At 43.1% G+C, this 17,564-nt stretch overlaps 1 protein-coding gene across 3 annotated transcripts; it reads left to right on the top strand.

The window, feature by feature from the left end:
* Positions 1-501: 501 nt before the first annotated feature.
* On the top strand, positions 502-16,642 carry elf2a (E74-like factor 2a (ets domain transcription factor)). 3 transcript variants are annotated; one of them, XM_042073963.1, is made up of 9 exons: positions 502-980; positions 4,799-4,973; positions 6,538-6,769; positions 11,396-11,515; positions 11,910-12,029; positions 12,740-12,829; positions 14,077-14,266; positions 14,505-14,846; positions 15,038-16,642. In XM_042073963.1, the coding sequence occupies exons 2-9, from the start codon at positions 4,899-4,901 to the stop codon at positions 15,774-15,776; spliced, it is 1,908 nt and encodes a 635-aa protein (XP_041929897.1). In that variant the 5' UTR covers positions 502-980; positions 4,799-4,898; the 3' UTR covers positions 15,777-16,642. The 3 variants fall into 3 exon arrangements, with proteins under 3 accessions (XP_041929897.1, XP_041929898.1, XP_041929899.1); XM_042073964.1 differs by lacking the exon at positions 502-980 and adding an exon at positions 2,930-3,683; XM_042073965.1 differs by lacking the exons at positions 502-980; positions 4,799-4,973; positions 6,538-6,769 and adding an exon at positions 8,577-8,677.
* The last annotated feature ends 922 nt before the right edge of the window (positions 16,643-17,564 follow it).

Here is a 17,564-nt window from a genome sequence, read left to right as displayed (position 1 = left end):
CCAAAATACCAATGATATCCAGTTTGCATCATTTGATATATTGTACAGACCACAGTAAGGGTATAAGAGGCAATAATGTGTTAAGGCTTATTACTTCCATTGAATAATTACTGCTTAATGCAATACCCTGCAATATACCTAGTCTTATGTAGTATACTGATATGGACAAGTTTTGCATAACATTTTGGGAACAAATCTTGAAATAAAGTAAATTATTACTACAGTTTAACAGCAATTACATGGTTGAGGCTGTGGTAGAGGTCAACATTTCTTCCTTTGTGTTAGGCTTGGCTGTTGGCCTAATAGACTATTACAGTGTAACATTTTATCACTTATTAAGATGATAAACTGAAGATACAAAGTATATATACTTTGATTCAAATTAGTAGTTCACCTTATCAATGTGTATAGAAATATTATTGCAATACCTTATTAAATTGAAAAAAAAAAAAAAGTAAAACATAGTACGTGACGTCACGCCCCCGTGTGTCATTCGTTGGCAGTTTCTAAGAGGTTGACCTGAATCCCTGGACGAAAAACTGAGTCGAATGACAACAATTGAACAGAAAGTACAAGCTATGCAGCCACGGCTACACGTATCTTTCTTCCAGTCAACGCTGTAAACCTTTAGTTATATAGTGAATGTCAGTCGTTTGATTATTCCAAAGTATAGTATTTATTTCTGAGGTTACTTTTGCCAGCTAGCTTCTATGTCTAGCGAGCGATACCTCAAAGCGCCAGAATTTTGTCGATAGGTTAGCTAGCCTCTGGCCTGCGTACAGAGTTGGCTAGCAAGGTAGAAAGAAGAGGGAGGCGTTAGCTGTTTGCCTATTAGCCGTTGACTTCGCCGTTCACCGAGCTTGTTAGCTGTCAGCTGATGAATGGATAGCACTGTAACGTTAGCCGTGCTGGTTAAACTGACGTGAACTGGTCAGGCCCCGTCTCAGTAACGTTACTTTTTCTGCTTCAGCATCTGAAAGGTAAGCACTTAAAATATTGCTTGTAAGCTAACATGAAGAGAGATAGCTTGCATATGTATTGGTAGATTGCTGCAAGGTAATGCGAGACAGTCTTGACAATAACTACAATGTGACGTTACCTGTTAGCTAGCTAGCTGCCTAGCTTAACAAAGTGTACTCATAAAAGGACTGATAAATCACCAAGCTAGCTTCTAACCAGTTAGCTAACAAGCTTGTTTTGCTAACAGATAACGCGTAGCTTGCTGGTAACTTAAAGTACTTGGCTCATTAAATATGGTGAAGCTGGAGCTGTAATCCTAACAAGTGAATGTTTGATGGACATATTCTATTTTGATATTTATATTACTAACGTTAGATATCTCGGCCTGGGTTGGTTCATCAACGTATGGAGGCTAACGTCAGGAATAACGAGGCTGTGTTAGCAGCGAGCTGAATGCCAGTTTGCAACTGCTGTTTGCAATATACATTAGTAGTTCAAGTTAGTTTGCTAAATAGTCTGCTAACGTTGCCTAATAATCAAGAATTCAGTAAACATGGATATCTAGCCAGTGTATTTTCCTCTAATCTTACTCCTATGATGTGTACAACGTTGTAAGATTAACGTTTTGGAGGCAGTTGAGTTTGCAGTAACCTCAGTATCAGTAAAATATAATAACGTCACAAAGCGTTACACAGTACCATTCAAATGAGCACCGTGCAGCATCAGTCCTAAGCATACAGTTAATGGTCGTACGTTATTGTTTTGCTGCAACTCAAGCAGGCTCTTTGGTGGGCCTTTTATAATGCCAAGAAAACTCAATTAGAGGAAGGGTGGGGTGTAGTTTGCTCTGTATGTGTGTGTGCCAATGTGCCAAGGAAATACTATGTAGTCTGTGCAGACAGTTCTTTAGAAGTAGAGAAAGGAAATAAATCGCAGCGCACTTATAAATGTCTCGATGGAACCTTCATAGCATCTTATGCTATACTATCAGTGCATATATTTGGTCTGCATGATAGACTAGTGTTAACATGGTATCAACAATCACAAGCTGCTTTATAAACACTAAAAGAAGTAGAAGTAGAACTGTTTTTTTTTTAGAAAAGACCCCACTGAGTTGGAAGAGCTCCAGTCTATGTATGTTACACTGATTGTGAGTGTGACACACCACACCCCATAACAGTACTGTGTTTGTTATGTTCATCACAAGACAAACATAATCACCTCAGGGGCCCTCTGTGACTCCCTCCCCAAGCAAATTGTAAGCCACTGAAAAAAAGGGGACAAGCCCATTTCTTACGCTCATAATGTCACTCTGTGGAAACCAGGAAGTAGCATACTTGCGGAAACAGATGCGGGAGCGAGTCAAGTCAAGCGACACTCAGCTGATGCAGACCTCTGCTAATTAATACCATGCTTTGCAGCAAGCTGCATGAGCACAGTCAAGTATAATGATGCGTCTGAGGCGCTGCGCTGTGTTTGTATGTGAGTAGTGTTATTCATGGAGCAGTTGCTTTGCCTTGGCCCTTGAGGACTCACAGGAACAGAAGTGTGCCTGGGCTTCAGGGGCCCCTCTGGCTGTATTTCTCACTTCCCATTTTTTAAGACTGCAACAGGAAGAGAGCTTTTAAAAAATATAGCCTATTGTGTTCATCAACTCAGCAGTCCGGTGTGTTTTCAATAACTGTTTTTTTTTTTTTTTTTTTTTGTCAAACGGATGTCCGACCCTTCGGGTGATTCAGAGATGATGCTTACCTGCGATTATGTGTAAACGACACCGATGTACATGAACAGAATCTCTGTGTGGTTTAACACTCACATGAACAGAATCTCTGCATGTCCTTCATTTCATTCAGACATGTTTATTTACATGTTTATGTCATTTACATAATGTCCGTCCAAAATAGTAGGAGGGGAGTAGTGTAAGAGCCGGCTAAGATCGAAGTTCTGTCTGGTTATGCGGTTCATATATAAGACCGAATTGCTTGATATCCTCAGAGCATGCAGACTTACACCTATATCTGAAAGCATATAATGACAACACGACAGTGGTCTTCTATTAGTCAAGACAACAAATATATATAATCAAAGCCACTAAACAGAGAGGATGCATGGTAAACGCCCTACTGTCTGTCACAACAAACATTTTACCCTGTGATGAACCACGTGATGCACAGTTGCTTTTCCTTTCCACCTCAGTGTTTTTGACCCAAATGATTCTAGATAGCAGCAGACACAGGATTGCACTCTGCCTGGTCTCCTCTCTTCTGCTCATAGTCTGTCTCTCTTTCCTCCTTAAGATCTTCTTCCTTTTCACTGCCACCCCCCCTTCCTCTCTCTCTCCCCCCCCCCCCCCCCCCCCTCCTATGCTCTGTCTGCTGATGTTTTCTTCTCTTTCTTGTCTGCCTGTAGTGAATTGTATGTTATGATGTCAGGTGGCTATAGACAGAACTATTGACCCAGAGCAGGGTTGAACCTAAAGTGCTTGGAAGAAAGAAGAGAGCGTTCTGGAGAGAGATGGAGAATGAGAGAGGACATGTATGTACAGATCCTTCTAGCAGTCACATCCTTCTGGACAAAGACTATGGATGTCTCCAACGCTATTTAGAAGGATCCTGGTGGATCCAGAGGAAGCCTTGGCTTCAGACCGTAGGATGTTGGACACGTGGAAAGGCAGCTGTCTTCTAACAGAGTGAGACAGAAACATTTCCTGTCACATAAAAGTTGTAAGTTAAGATTTCTGCACCACACAATCTATGTTGTGATTTAACCGGAAAGCTTTGAGGAAATGGCTTAGTTGTCAGTTGGTCCTTCTGAGTCACTGTGTTGTGCTAGTCATAATTTATGTGATTTTGGTTTTAAGGGTGTCTCTCCGTTTCCAGTGAAGGTTGTCTGACTGCTTTTGCATTGGTTTTGGTGTGTAGCACATTCCTTCTTGAAGCTGATAAGCGACTTTAACTATGCAGGCAGAGATAAAAGCGGGGAATGAACTTGGTGGCATTGAGAGTAACACTCTTTATTTAGTTCTGTTTTCTGATCATTCTGACTTTACCAGCGATCCTATTGCAAAGCAGATGAATAGATTAATGTTTGATTTGTGCTGATGACAAACTATATTTAAAAAATCATGCTTGAAGCTTTTGGAGCTATCAAGAGGAATGTTTACTTTGAGGCAGTTCCCAGTTCCTTCTTCCTCCTTCCCTCTCTCTTCTCTTCCCCTCCCTCCCTCTCTCTTCTCTTCCCCTCCCTCTCTCTCTCTCTTTCCCTCTTTTTCCTGTTCAACTGTCTTAGTTGCAGCTCAGCTCATTCTGAAACACACCCACACCTGTGTCCCCAATACATGACTGCTTAACTCATCTCAAATTCCAAGTGCAAGACTTTCAGGCAGTGAGAAGTCATGGTTGATTCACAAAAGGACTGCAGGCCACTGCATGGTTGTTCACTGGGGAAAATGTAACAATAGGTTTCCAATAGGTTGGAAATATTGCATATTGATTATTTTTACCCCAGATGCTAATTGTCCCAAAGGACTTTATTTCTTAGTAATATTTTGCAAATTGGCAATAAAAGAGAAATGATCATTGATTTATTTTGTTTTACTCTGTGAAATAATTGTGATTCTTTATTTGAGATCACATCACCATAGGACATTACTTCCTAAGTGCGTTTGGTCTGACCCTTGGACTACACTCCTACAAGGGTCACCTCGGTGACGCACCCATGCAGAGCAGTTAACTCAATGGCCCACTCTCTCTCTCTCTCTCTCTCTCTCTCTCTCTCTCTCTCTCTCTCTCTCTCTCTCTCTCTCTCTCTCTCTCTCTCTCTCTCTCTCTCTCTCCAGACTCTGCTGGACTGACCCGGAGTGTTTGTGTTCTTTCTGGGAAGCGGTTGCCATAGAGACAGTCAGGGCGTGCTGTGGGGGCGAGTCAGAGGAATGAGTCATGACCTCGGTGGTGGTCGTCGATGGAGGAGGGGCTGTTCTGGAATACATCTCTGATGCGGAGGTGGTGTCCCAGGTGAGTGGGGATGATGCACGCAGTCATGCACACAAAGACAAGCACACACAAACACCCACAGTAAAGATTGCATAACCATACTTACTTAGACACACATACACAAACAATGATTTGGCCTTTGGCCACATTGAAGACTCACAGACAGGCTAGCCATGCTAATTGCTATCTCCTTATTTAAGAAGACCTACAGTACTGTACATACAACCACATTAACACATGCAACCTAGTGTTAACACCCTCACACAAAAATGCATTTAGTTGTGCCATGCCATAACCTTTGGTTTTAGCTCAAAGCTTAACATGCACAGAATATGTTCCTAACCTTAACTCACAGTGGCATTTAAATGCAGTAAAAAAATCTGGTATATTTTAGCCCAATATATCTATCCAGGTGACATTGGTTATTCTGTTTTAATATTTTGGCAAAATCTGCTTTTGCAGAGGCCTTGGCAGACTGATTTGAGTATACATATACAAGAAATACACATCATATGTGTATTTCTAAAAATATTTAATTTTACATTTATTTGTTACATTTAATGCTTAAAGGAGAAATCCGGGCGATTTTTACATGGCTCTTGATCGCTAAACATCGCCGAGTACTGTCGATAGGAAAAATAACGACCAAAATCGGTGCTACCGAACTGGAGTAGCTGCAGCTAATGGCCAGTACTTCCAGTCAGCTACAATGCTAGGTCTGGGGGCATCATCTAAAAGTGCCTTTTTTGCCTCTTAACAAACTCAAAATGTCATTCAGAGTTATGTGCAACATGAATAGGGCCCTTACGTGACAAAACAATGCGTTTTCAACTAATTAATTGTGAAGAAACCGTTTGAATTCAAAGTTTGTACTGTCACATACCTCAGTTTCCATCAGTCGCTTCCAGGAATGCCCAAGAAAGTATGTTGTCGAGCTCATGCCGTCTTCGCAATGAAAACTTACAGGTTATGGCCATATGACTATGTAACTACATGGAAAGGTCCAAAGCTTGCACATTACTGAAAGCTAGCTCTATTCTCGTGCTGCAGTATCGTGGGAATTCAGTTGTTACAGGAAAAGGCAAACAGAGTAGTGTGCAGATGTGACAGTACAAACTTTAAATTTAGACGGTTTCTTCACAACTAATGAGTATAAAAGGCATCGTTTTGCCACGAGGACTCTGTTCATATAGTACAGACCTTTTAATGACATTTTGAGTCTGTTAAGACCTAACAAAAGCACATTTAGATGATGCCCCCAGACCTAGCTGCAACTACTCCAGTTCGATAGTACAGATTTTTTATTTTTATTTTCCCCCTATCGACGGTACTCGGCGATGTCTAGCGATCAAGATCCATGTAAAAATCGGCCCGATTTCTCCTTTAAGTAAAATTTATTGTTATTCTATGTTGTAAGTTGCTTTGGCTAAAAGCGTCTGCTAAGCAAACATACAAATTGCCACATATGGCTATTCTAGTTTTTTGAGTTGCTGTTCCTCTGGGAAAATATACTGTGTTATTGTCTCCTCTGCTGCAACACTTTAGTGACTGCGATCTCTCTTATCTTATTCTGTGTCAATGGCAGGAGGTGGCGCTGGATGCAGAGGGGGGCGTGTGTGAGATAAAGAGGGAGGAGGAGGAAGAAGAAGAGATGACTGAGGAAGAGTGCCCAGCTGTAGTGGTGGAACAGGTGCCCTGCGCCGAGTTGGAGCAGTGCTATGCCGCACAGGTGGTCGTCTATGATGACGAAACCTACCTGATGCAGGGCGTGGCTGAAGAGCAGGAGGTGGAGACTGAAGTCCTGGAAGTGTCCTCAGGTAAGCTAATGTCTTTTTGTTCTGTGCATGTGCTAGAAATGACAATTGTGGAGGACCTCTTGGTGAAGGAGGCGAGAATAAAGCCACACTTATCACCTTTGGGGCAGCCGTGGCCTACTGGTTAGCGGACTTGTAACCGGAGGGTTGCCGGTTCGAACCCCAACCAGTAGGAAAGGCTAAAGTGCCCTTGAGCAAGGCACCCAACTCCTCACTGCTCCCCGAGCGCCGTTGTAGCAGGCAGCTCACTGCGTCGGGATTAGTGTGTGCTTCACCTCACTGTGTGTTCACTGTGTGCTGAGTGTGTTTCACTAATTCACGGATTGGGATAAATGCAGAGTTTGATACTGTGAGGGAAACCAAATTTTCCTCACAGTATCAAAAGAGTATACTTATACTTGACAGGCCATGATGCCAGTCACCTAGCATCTTTTATATTCTGGCATTGCCTGTTCCATCAAACTGTGCTAGCACCCTTAACTGGAAGCATATTGGGAGACGTTGATCCATGCATCTGAGCGGTGCACTGCACCATAATCATGATTTGACACCTCACAAAGCTTCACTTTGCAAGTCCGTTTAATTTTATTTTCATTATGAAAAGATGTTATGTGTCTTGTTTGTGTCTGTGTGTTTGGAAAACATATTGATGGATATTGTTTATGGTATGATTGAACCATGGTATTGACCGCTGGTTCAAGGAGGACATCTAGTGGCTAAACCTTTCACTGTCATGAGTCATAGGTTGGAAAAATAAGTCTGTAGAAGTGATGGTAAGATTTACCGATTTGCATCGGTACACTGGTATGAACATTCACAATGCGATTGCCCCAATTTTAAAGTGTGCATTGGATAAAATTCATGATCAACTCGAGATGCATTGTTTGTAACATTCTATATATTTATGAGTAGAGGCTCTATAATTTATTTTGAAACATGACCAAGACGTTTAGATCGATTTCTCTTCTTTCTTTCATGTCTGTTGTACGGTGTACATTTTAGGACATCCTCAGCTGTCAGAGTCAGGTGTCAGACATCAGATGAAAAGGCATAAGGTCTCAGGGAAACCGCTGTCAGAAAAAGGGGAGTCCGACAAAAAGGTCTCCGATGAAAAGTTATCAGTCAGGTATCATAGTAGTACCACACCAACCAATAGTCCTAGTGATGTAAAAAGATGCACCAGTAGTTAAAAGCACACTTTAAAAGTAAAGAGTGAAAATGAACTTCCACATTGAATTGCAGATATTTGTTTTTCATTGTATAAACAAATCGTATTGCATCGCAGTAGGGTTAAATCGTATCTTATCACATAAACATCATATGAATCTATAAGGTGTCGTTGCCAATCATGAAGATGCACATTCCTAGTTTGTAGAGTTTCAATTATGGTTTGAGTATAGCAACAACCAAACAGTAGGCAAAGTAGAGGGTGGAAGTTGTTGTGCAATATAAATGGCAAAATTTGCCATCTAAATTCATGGATCAGCGGGATTCAAAAGGTCATGCGTTTAAGTCGCAAACTTCGCTGACGCTTGTCACTTCTGACAGAAAAAAAATCCAGTGTTGATCTTCCATACAAGTTTGTTGTAAAGAAGACTTAGAACATAGTAGCTAACCCTTTATATTATGTAGTGATTATCGTCGTTTGTTGGTTAGATTAGATATTAATAATTGTGACTTCAAATAAGGAAACAATCAGAGACAACTCCAAACTTTCTTGAAACTCACTGAAGATTTGGCGCGGAATGATCCCCTTGTCTCGGTCTTAGCTCGTTTCCGGTGAGTGGCGGAGTGATACATTCATGTCGCGCATATGTTACTGTGTATGAATCCGCAGCAGTTCCTGGGAGAACATGGCGACTTCTCTGCACGATGAACCCGCTAATCAGCTTGATTTGCTCATCAAAGCCGGTAAAAGAGTGTTTTTAGCGAAGGTGTTCTCAGAAATATCTGCATATATATTTTTTTCATGTGAAAATATTGCGCTTCGTTGAGATGGAAGACAACTCTAGTACGGGAAGTTTGTGCAGTCAAAGTAATGGAGGGCGAATCAGGAAGTAATCACCTTGGTTGACAACCTGCATGGCGTCTAGATTCATAACATTATAAATATGTTTTTTGTTAGGAACAGTTATTCTGTTATCGCTTGTTAAATTATTTGCGTGTTGACCTGAGCCTCTGCGTTATCCATGGGAAGAGTTCTAGGTCAATAAACGTGTTCATGTTTTTGACTAACGAATAGCGGGTGATGCCACTTGAGTTGCTGTGGGAAACCAGGAAGTGTGTCAGATTGTTTTCTTTATTTCCAGTTACACGCCATGGTACTTCCAATTAATTTACAGTAATGGTATTCGTGGTTTTAATTCCGTTTTAACATTACCATACAGTTAAATAATGGTCCTAAACGCTGTCTTGGCTGGACAATTAGTGTTGAATTTCGACAAAGTAACGGTCCCTTTTATTTTCAGACAATGCTCGCTTCAACATTGTTTTTCCCCCATCATTTTAATGGTTAATGATCTAACTGCGCTTTAAACAGACAGTGTTAAGAATTACTATACAAACTGTTTGGAGTGAGAGGTTTCAGTTGTGGGAATTATCACATCGAATTTAATGAATGTTGCTTGATCTAATGGTGGTGTTATTCTTGCAGCTGGAAATGTCTTGCTAATGTAAATCCCAGCGATTGTCTAGCTGGCACGTGTCGCTGTTATAAACTTTGACTAAGGATAATTGGCGGCTCTTTCAAGTGATCAAAATCAGAAAGTCGACTCAGCGACTCTCAACATATTGTATGCGCCTCACGCTTCATTACATATCGACTTCAACGTGATAGCGGAAGTATTTCAGTCTTTGTAGGTTTGGTTCACATGATTGATCGTTGATTCTGGCGAATTGCCTGTTACGGTATTTTGAAATATTCTGGTAAACCAATGGAAAGGGCGGAAAGCAGTGATGTCAAGGAAACACCAAGCCAATAAAATGGGGGGCGTAACATGATCGACAGCAGCCCCAGCTTGTGCGTAGCGGGAACTGAGGGGAAAGATTCGTGTAAACACGGAAGTCCCAGCGCAGAGAACTACTTTCTGTTGAACCGCTATGTGAAACTAACACTAGGTAATCATTTCAATGTCGACAAGTTACTGGGTCTTTTAAAATATATGTGCAAGTGATTTTATAATGCAATTACGTATTTCACTGCCGACAGTGACATGAAAGATTAGACAAAAGAATGCATATTTAACTGTGAATTGGCTTGAAATTAGTAGTGATACTTTTAGATACAGAGTTCACACGGGTCATGGAATTTCTGGAATATCTTGGGATTTTGGAACGTCTATTGCAGACAGAAAGTCAGGGAATTTGGTAATGTTTGGAGCAAATATCAGTGAATTTTATAGTAGCAGTTTCAAATTTACTTGCCAAAATACATTAATACAAATACATTTCCACACAGAATTGGTGTATATCTGGTTATTAGCTTTGCTGCTTGCTTGAGTAGCCCAACTTTGTTTATTCAATGCCCATTTATTCATCTCCCACTCTAAAAAAGTAAAAGATTCTTGAATGCTACGCGGCTGCTCTGTAATCATTGGTCGGTAATTGTACCATTCATTATATAGCAAGTCATGGAAATTCAGGGTTTTTTTTTTTTATCAGGGAAAGTCATGGAATTTTACATTTGACTTGGAGTAGATCCATGTTGTATATATTGTATACTCTTATTGTCCCCACCATTTTGAATCTGGTCAATTAAAAAGCAGGTGTAAGATTTAATAGAAATTATTGTCAAGCTAGAAACAAATGCAAAGGAGTTTTGTATATATTTTTTTTTTGTTTCCAGCAGTGATTGTGTGTGAGAGAAATAGCCTAGCTCCTGTATCCATTCTTCTGTAACCTGTTCACACACTTCCGGATCAGTAAATTCGTAATCATGGTGGCACTTATGCCCTGGCACGAAGTAACATTGCCGTGTAACCAAATCTGGAGAAGGTCTAGTATGACCTCACAGAGCCATGCTTGTGTGTGAATGCACCGACTCCAGCTCACTGTCTAGAGGGAAAGGAACAGGTGGGGAAAGGGTGTTGGGCACATTTAAAGCAGAAGCTGGAAGGTGTATTTTTATAACTGGCTTTGGTTTTCCTGTACACACATGCTCACATACATTTTTGCCGTTATTTTACCATATTGCAATTAAGTATGAGTATATATACTCTTTTGATCTTGTGAGGGGAAATTTGGTATCGGCATTTATCCCAATCCGTGAATTAGTGAAACACACTCAGCACACAGTGAACATACAGTGAGGTGAAGTGAAGCACACACTAATCCCGGCGCAGTGAGCTGCCTGCAACAACAGCAGCGCTCGGGAAGCAGTGAGGGGTTAGGTGCCTTGCTCAAGGGCACTTCAGCCGTGCCTACTGGTCGGGGTTTTCGAACCAGCAACCCTTCGGTTACAAGTCCAAAGCGCTAACCAGTAGGCCATGGCTGCCCTAATTATATAAATTATAAGCTTATATGCTGACTGGCTAATATTTTTTTTGTTTTCAGTCAAACCTTGACTAAGTTTTAAGTCTGTATGTGTCCCTTCTCTCTTTTTTTCCTTGTCTTCTCTTTTCTTGTCTACAGTGGAGGCATCAGCTCATGGAGGAGGAGGTGGATACGTGACACTGGATAAGACCATTGAAGCCGCAGAGGCCTTGCTACACATGGACTCACCGTCCAGCATGAGGGAGGACCGTAGTCCTGGTATGTACACATGCACACAATCACACTGCTGACTTAGTCAATCTAGATGAAGGCAGCCTCACAGTTGGCTGAGGACAAGTTGCCTCTAGACATACTTAAAAGTGCCGAAGTTCTCCGTGTCCAATTGACACCAGAAAGGGAAAGGGTATAAATGGGTCCCATACAGCTCTCATACGGATGCGAATATAGACTACACCTGCACTGTGCTCTACTGTTTCGATAAACATATCTGTGAAATGAATGAATGTAAATTATCTCAGTGTATGCAAAATTATCTTATTGTCTGTGTTTGTGTTTGTGTTTGTGTTTGTGCGTGCGTGCGTGCGTGCGTGCGTGCGTGCGTGCGTGCGTGCGTGCGTGTGTGTGTGCGCGCGCGCGCGCGCTCTCTCTGCAGTGCCAGACATGTTGGGTGAGATGGAGGTGGAGGTGGAGGTGAGCACTGAGAACACGGAGCCCATTGAGCCCCTGGAGGAGCAGCTCACGCTGGAGGGAGACATCCAGAGGGGCAAGAAAGGTACTCGCCTCAACTCTCCCTTCTACTCTTCTCTGTCTGGGATTCACCTGTCTGTCTGTCCGTTTAACTCTCCCTGCTACTCTTCTCTGTCTGGGATTCACCTGTCTGTCTGTCCGTTTAACTCTCCCTTCTACTCTTCTCTGTCTGGGATTCACCTGTCTGTCTGTCCGTTTAACTCTCCCTTCTACTCTTCTCTGTCTGGGATTCACCTGTCTGTCTGTCCGTTTAACTCTCCCTTCTACTCTTCTCTGTCTGGGATTCACCTGTCTGTCTGTCCGTTTAACTCTCCCTTCTACTCTTCTCTGTCTGGTATTCACCTGTCTGTATGCTAGACTCTCCCCTATTCTCTCGATCTGGTATTCTCCTCTCTGTATTCTCCTCTCTGTTTGACTCCTCCTTTATCTCCCTCTGTCTGGTATTTGCCTGTCTTTTGGTTAGGTTCTCTTCTTTTCTTCTCTGTGTATCAATCAATTGGACATCTATCAGTCTCTCTCTCTCTCTCTCTCTCTCTCTCTCTCTCTCTCTCTCTCTCTCTCTCTCTCTCTCTCTCTCTCTCTCTCTCTCTCTCTCTGACTCTGACTCTGACTCTGACTCTGACTCTGTTATATGTATTGAATCCCTATGCTTGGCATCATAGTGTTTATGTTAGTCCACTGCAGTGTTTATTGTATACGTATGGATTTGCATTCCCTTCTCAATCTGTCCTGCAGGCAGGAAGCGGAAAGCCGCACACACACCACAGGCTGAACGCGAGGAGTCTCCTGACCTGACCTTTAAGAAGAAGCCCCGTGTGGGCAAAAGTAAGTGTGTGTGAGAGTGTGAGTGCGAGAGAGAGGTGGGTGCATATGTAGACTCTGGACTTTTATTCTAAAGTATTGTGCCGCAATCCAGGTGTTGGTTGGAATGTTAAAAATGGATGATTATACAGCCTAGAACAGCTTCGAAAAATTCTCATGACAGGCACAGACATTGTCTTAAAACCCTGTGTAGTGTTTTAGATTAGTTCGTTTTTTTAGATTAGCTATTTTGTGAACTTGCTCATATTCATAACCTCTAGTTGTGATGATGGTATGGGGTCATCTTTTCTTTGAAAAATTCAATGTTTTTGACTTTTGGCTATGTGTATTTGTGTGCGCATGCTAATGATGAAATTATGACATGCACAGCTTATCATGCATCTATGAACTATGACATGCACAGCTTATCATGCATCTATGAACTTCTCAAAGTCAAAGTCAAAGTCAGCTTTATTGTCAATTTCTTCACATGTTCCAGACATACAAAGAGATCGAAATTACGTTTCTCTCTATCCCACGGTGAAGACAAGACATATTTTACCAATTTAAGTCCACAGACAAACATAACATTCAAGTAAACAAAAAAGTAAGTAAATAAGAGGGCACATATAATAATGAAAAAAAAAATAAGAGCAGCAAAATTTGGTTTAAATTGTGCATAGACAGTCAATAAAATACTAGTGCAAAGTCAGGCCAATAAAAGGCTTGGGTAGTTCTGTTTGACCTAAGTAAGAAAGAAAGTGACATAGTGGTGCAAGTTATGTAAGAGCAGCAGAAGTGTTGTGTTTTCAGGACAACAACAACAAGTTGTAAAGTGTACAAGTGTGCAAGTGTGCAAGTGGAGTAGTGCACGCGGCCATTTTGGGTCCAATGTCCAGGATGTTATGTAGCTGAGGGTGGAGGGGGGAGAGGAGGGAGAGAGTTCAGCATCCTTACAGCTTGGTGTATGAAGCTGTTGGTGAGTCTGGTAGTGCGGGAGCGCAGGCTTCTGTACCTCTTCCCAGAGGGCAGTAGATCCAACAGATTGTGAGCGGGGTGACTTGCATCACTCACAATTTTGGTCGCCTTGCGGGTGAGGTGGGTGGTGTAAATGTCCTTCAGGGAGGGGAGTGAAGCACCAATAATCCTTCCAGCTGTGTTCACTATGCGCTGCAGGGCTTTCCTGTTGTATTCAGTGCAGCTTCCGCCCCACACAGTTCTCCCCAAAGTAACCAAGCTCTCACGGTCTGTGCCTGTGTGTGTGTGTTCAGACAGCACCTATTTGTGGGAGTTTCTGCTGGACCTTCTGCAGGACAGGAACACCTGCCCTAAATACATCAAGTGGACCCAGCGGGAGAAGGGCATCTTTAAGCTGGTCGACTCCAAAGCTGTGTCCAAACTCTGGGGCAAATACAAGAACAAGCCTGATATGAACTATGAGACCATGGGCCGAGCCCTCAGGTACTGACAGAGTGTCACAAATGACTGCAAGATGAAACCTTTATGTTCTTAAATTATATACTTACATGTAGGACTAATACTTTGGGTCAGATTGTGTCAATTAAAATTGTCTGTATCTACTGCAATATGAGCTGCATCGACTTATTATAAGTTAGAAAATATGTTTTGATCACATCTAGCATATTCTCATATCACAAATATTAGATTTAATTTTCAGTTGATGTGTTTTTGTGTGTAGATATTATTACCAGCGCGGCATTCTGTCAAAAGTGGAGGGACAGCGCTTGGTGTATCAGTTTAACGACATGCCCAAGAACATCGTCTTCATCGACGACGACAAGAGCGACGTGCCGGCCACCCCCCAGACGCCGTGTGAGCGCGTGACCCCCACCACACCGACGTCTCCCAGCATCCTCCGGGGTGGCCGCTTGTCCGCTCAGGTCAAAGTGCAGTCTCCCACCGCGGCCCCTGCGCCCGCCAAACCCACTCAGATGCTCCGCATCGTCAACGTGTCGTCGGGTTCTGAGGCCTTCGTCACCTTGCAGGGCGCCTGCCCTGTCACCACAGCAACGGCCCCGAGGTAAGAACGGAGCAGAGAACTATTAACCAGGTTTGGATTTTGAATGTATAGGTTTGTGTCTAGACATCTTTTGTGTGTGTGTGTGTGTGTGTGTGTGTGTGTGTGTGTGTGTGTGTGGTTTGATTTGGTTTTTGGAGTTCTGTATACAGTATATATTGATTTACTTACTGGGTTTACTGTTAACCCCTCAGGACTGTGCAGGTCCCCTTGATGATGACTACATCACTGGGCCAGAAGTTCTCCACGGTAACGGCCCTGAACCAGCACGGCTCACCGCTGCTCACGACCACCGCCCCGACCATGGTCACGTCCAGTGGCGGTGGGCAGAAGGTGTACCAGATCCAGGCGCTGCCCACCATGGTGCCGGCCACGGGCGAGAACGGCCAGAAGATCACGGTGCAGCTGGCCAAGCTCATCACCATCCCCGCCTCCCAACTTGCCCAGTATCAGCCTCAGCAGCAGCAGCCCAAGGTCACGACGACGGGCGCCAGCGGCCAGGGCATCAGCCTGATGGGATCGCCGCTCACCCTCCGCACCATCACGCCCGTCTCCATGCCAACCACGACCGTGTCCTCTCCCGCCGCCACGCAGGTGCTGAGACTCATCACCCAGCAGCCTGCCACTCCTACCCCTGCTCTTGCCCCTGCTCTTGCCCCTACCCCTGCCCCTGCTCTTGCCCCTGCCCCTGCTCTTGCCCCTACCCCTGCCCCTGCTCCTGCTCTTGCCCCTGCCCCTGCCCCTGCCCCAGCCCCTGCCGCTGTCCCTTCCCCAGCCCCTGTACCTGCCAACACCGTTGTTGTGGCGCCGCAGGAGAGTGCCGTACCAGTGGTGGCAACGTCAGAGAATGACGTCACCATCATCAAGGTGGAGGCAGAGGAAGACATCGCCACACAGGTGGTCACAGACGTAACGACTTCCTCTGATAGCTGAGACCGTGTCTGTCTCTCTCTCACACACACACACACACACACACGCACGCACACGCACACATAGAACACATTCGCTTTCAAAAACACATTTCAGTTGTGTGTTGAATTTGCGATGGGGGGGGGTCTTCCCTCAAAGCAATGTAAGAGGAATTCTTGCTGTGGCCTGACTGGTATAAGAAATGTATTAGTTTTCTTCATGGCCAGTCTCGTATACAAACTCAAACTCATACACTTCTTTCAGTCATAGCGACTCTAAAGATCAGATAAGGAAGCCCCCCGCAAAAGGATATGTGATATAGGAATTAACAAAATTGTCATGGACAATAATAATAATAAAAAAAAATGCATAGGAGTTGAGGGGAAAACCTGTTTGTGGGTAAGATGAGCAGATCAGTGATTCCACACATTCACACTAACACCGGCAACACTACAGCACACTCACTCATACAGAGCAGCGATGGCAGAGATGGTTGAATCAGGCTTTAACTTACCATTGGCAGTGAAATCGAAATATATAAATTCATGGTTAAAAGTATTATTGAGACAATAATACCACCAACACATCCTGACTTGCACTAAAATGGAAATATAACTCGGCCAAGCTCTGGAGGAGTGTCGTTTTTGTTTTTTTCTTCAATTAAAGTACTCAAAGCGTCTGAAGACTCACCTCGTCAGTCACTGTGCGAACGCGAGAACCAATCATCTGGTGCTACTACCCGGAGACGGGCGTTGGGGTGGGGGTACCCCACCAACACCCCTCTGCTCTGCTTGGACTTGGGGCATAAAGGGACTTTGTACATACTGTCAATACAGAGTAGGAGAATCCTTCAAGGAAAACAGGCAGCCTTAGATAAGGATGAAATGAATTTAAAAAAAAATGCTCCCCTTTCCCTATTTGTATTGTTCAAGCTGAATGATATTTACTTTTTTTTTCTTCCAAACTCTGTTTTGATATTTTATACCAGGAACAGTGTTACTCCAGGTCTGAAGCAAAGTTTATCGTCATGGCCTCTCGGCCGATCACATACTCAAATCATTTTAATGTTTCTTTTTTTTTTTTGGTCTTTTTCTCCGCCCTCTGTTAATATTCTGTTTACTGGATGCAGTAATTGCCTGTAATGTTTCTTATTTTATTTCTTTTGTAAGTCCACCACTCTGTTCTCTGACATTTCTAGCTGTATAAAGGAGGATATAAGGGAGAGGGGGGGTGGGGGGGGCATACTTGCATTGACTTAACTAGATTGTATTTTCAACATTTGAAGCATATTCTATTTTGTTGTACTCTTATCCAAGTGTATCCAAGTAGATTTTACTGAGCAGTACAGTAAAGAGCACAGAAAACATGCTACATTGTGGTTGTTTCTTCAATCTCTGGTCTAAGGCTTAATAGAGACAATTTCAGCACTTCACATTACACCGCTATGCTTAAAGTTATCAGTCACGTGTAATAATTTCACTATTTTCGGGATTCTGTCTGGTGGATGGTAGGGTGGTGGCGAGGAGACCAGAAATGTGTGGGAAAGAGGTGGGCAGCAGCAGGCTCATTCCCATGCCCCTATGGGCTATTGATCTCGTGTATGGTATGGGATCTCATCTCTACTACCATGCTACAGCTCGCGCGTGTTGATTATTTCAAACGTTCAATCACAGAAGATGTGAATTTCTAACTTATCTGTATACAAAAACTAGTAGGTTTATATGATGGAAATTTTTCCAAGTTGATACACATTTCAGAAAATACACTTGCATTTTTGTGGTTGGGTGAGAAATATGCCTGGATCACTTCCGT

This window comes from Alosa sapidissima, chromosome 20 (assembly GCF_018492685.1).
Source record: "Alosa sapidissima isolate fAloSap1 chromosome 20, fAloSap1.pri, whole genome shotgun sequence".
Lineage (NCBI taxonomy): Eukaryota > Metazoa > Chordata > Actinopteri > Clupeiformes > Clupeidae > Alosa > Alosa sapidissima.
This window is presented reverse-complemented; position numbering and strand designations above follow the sequence as displayed.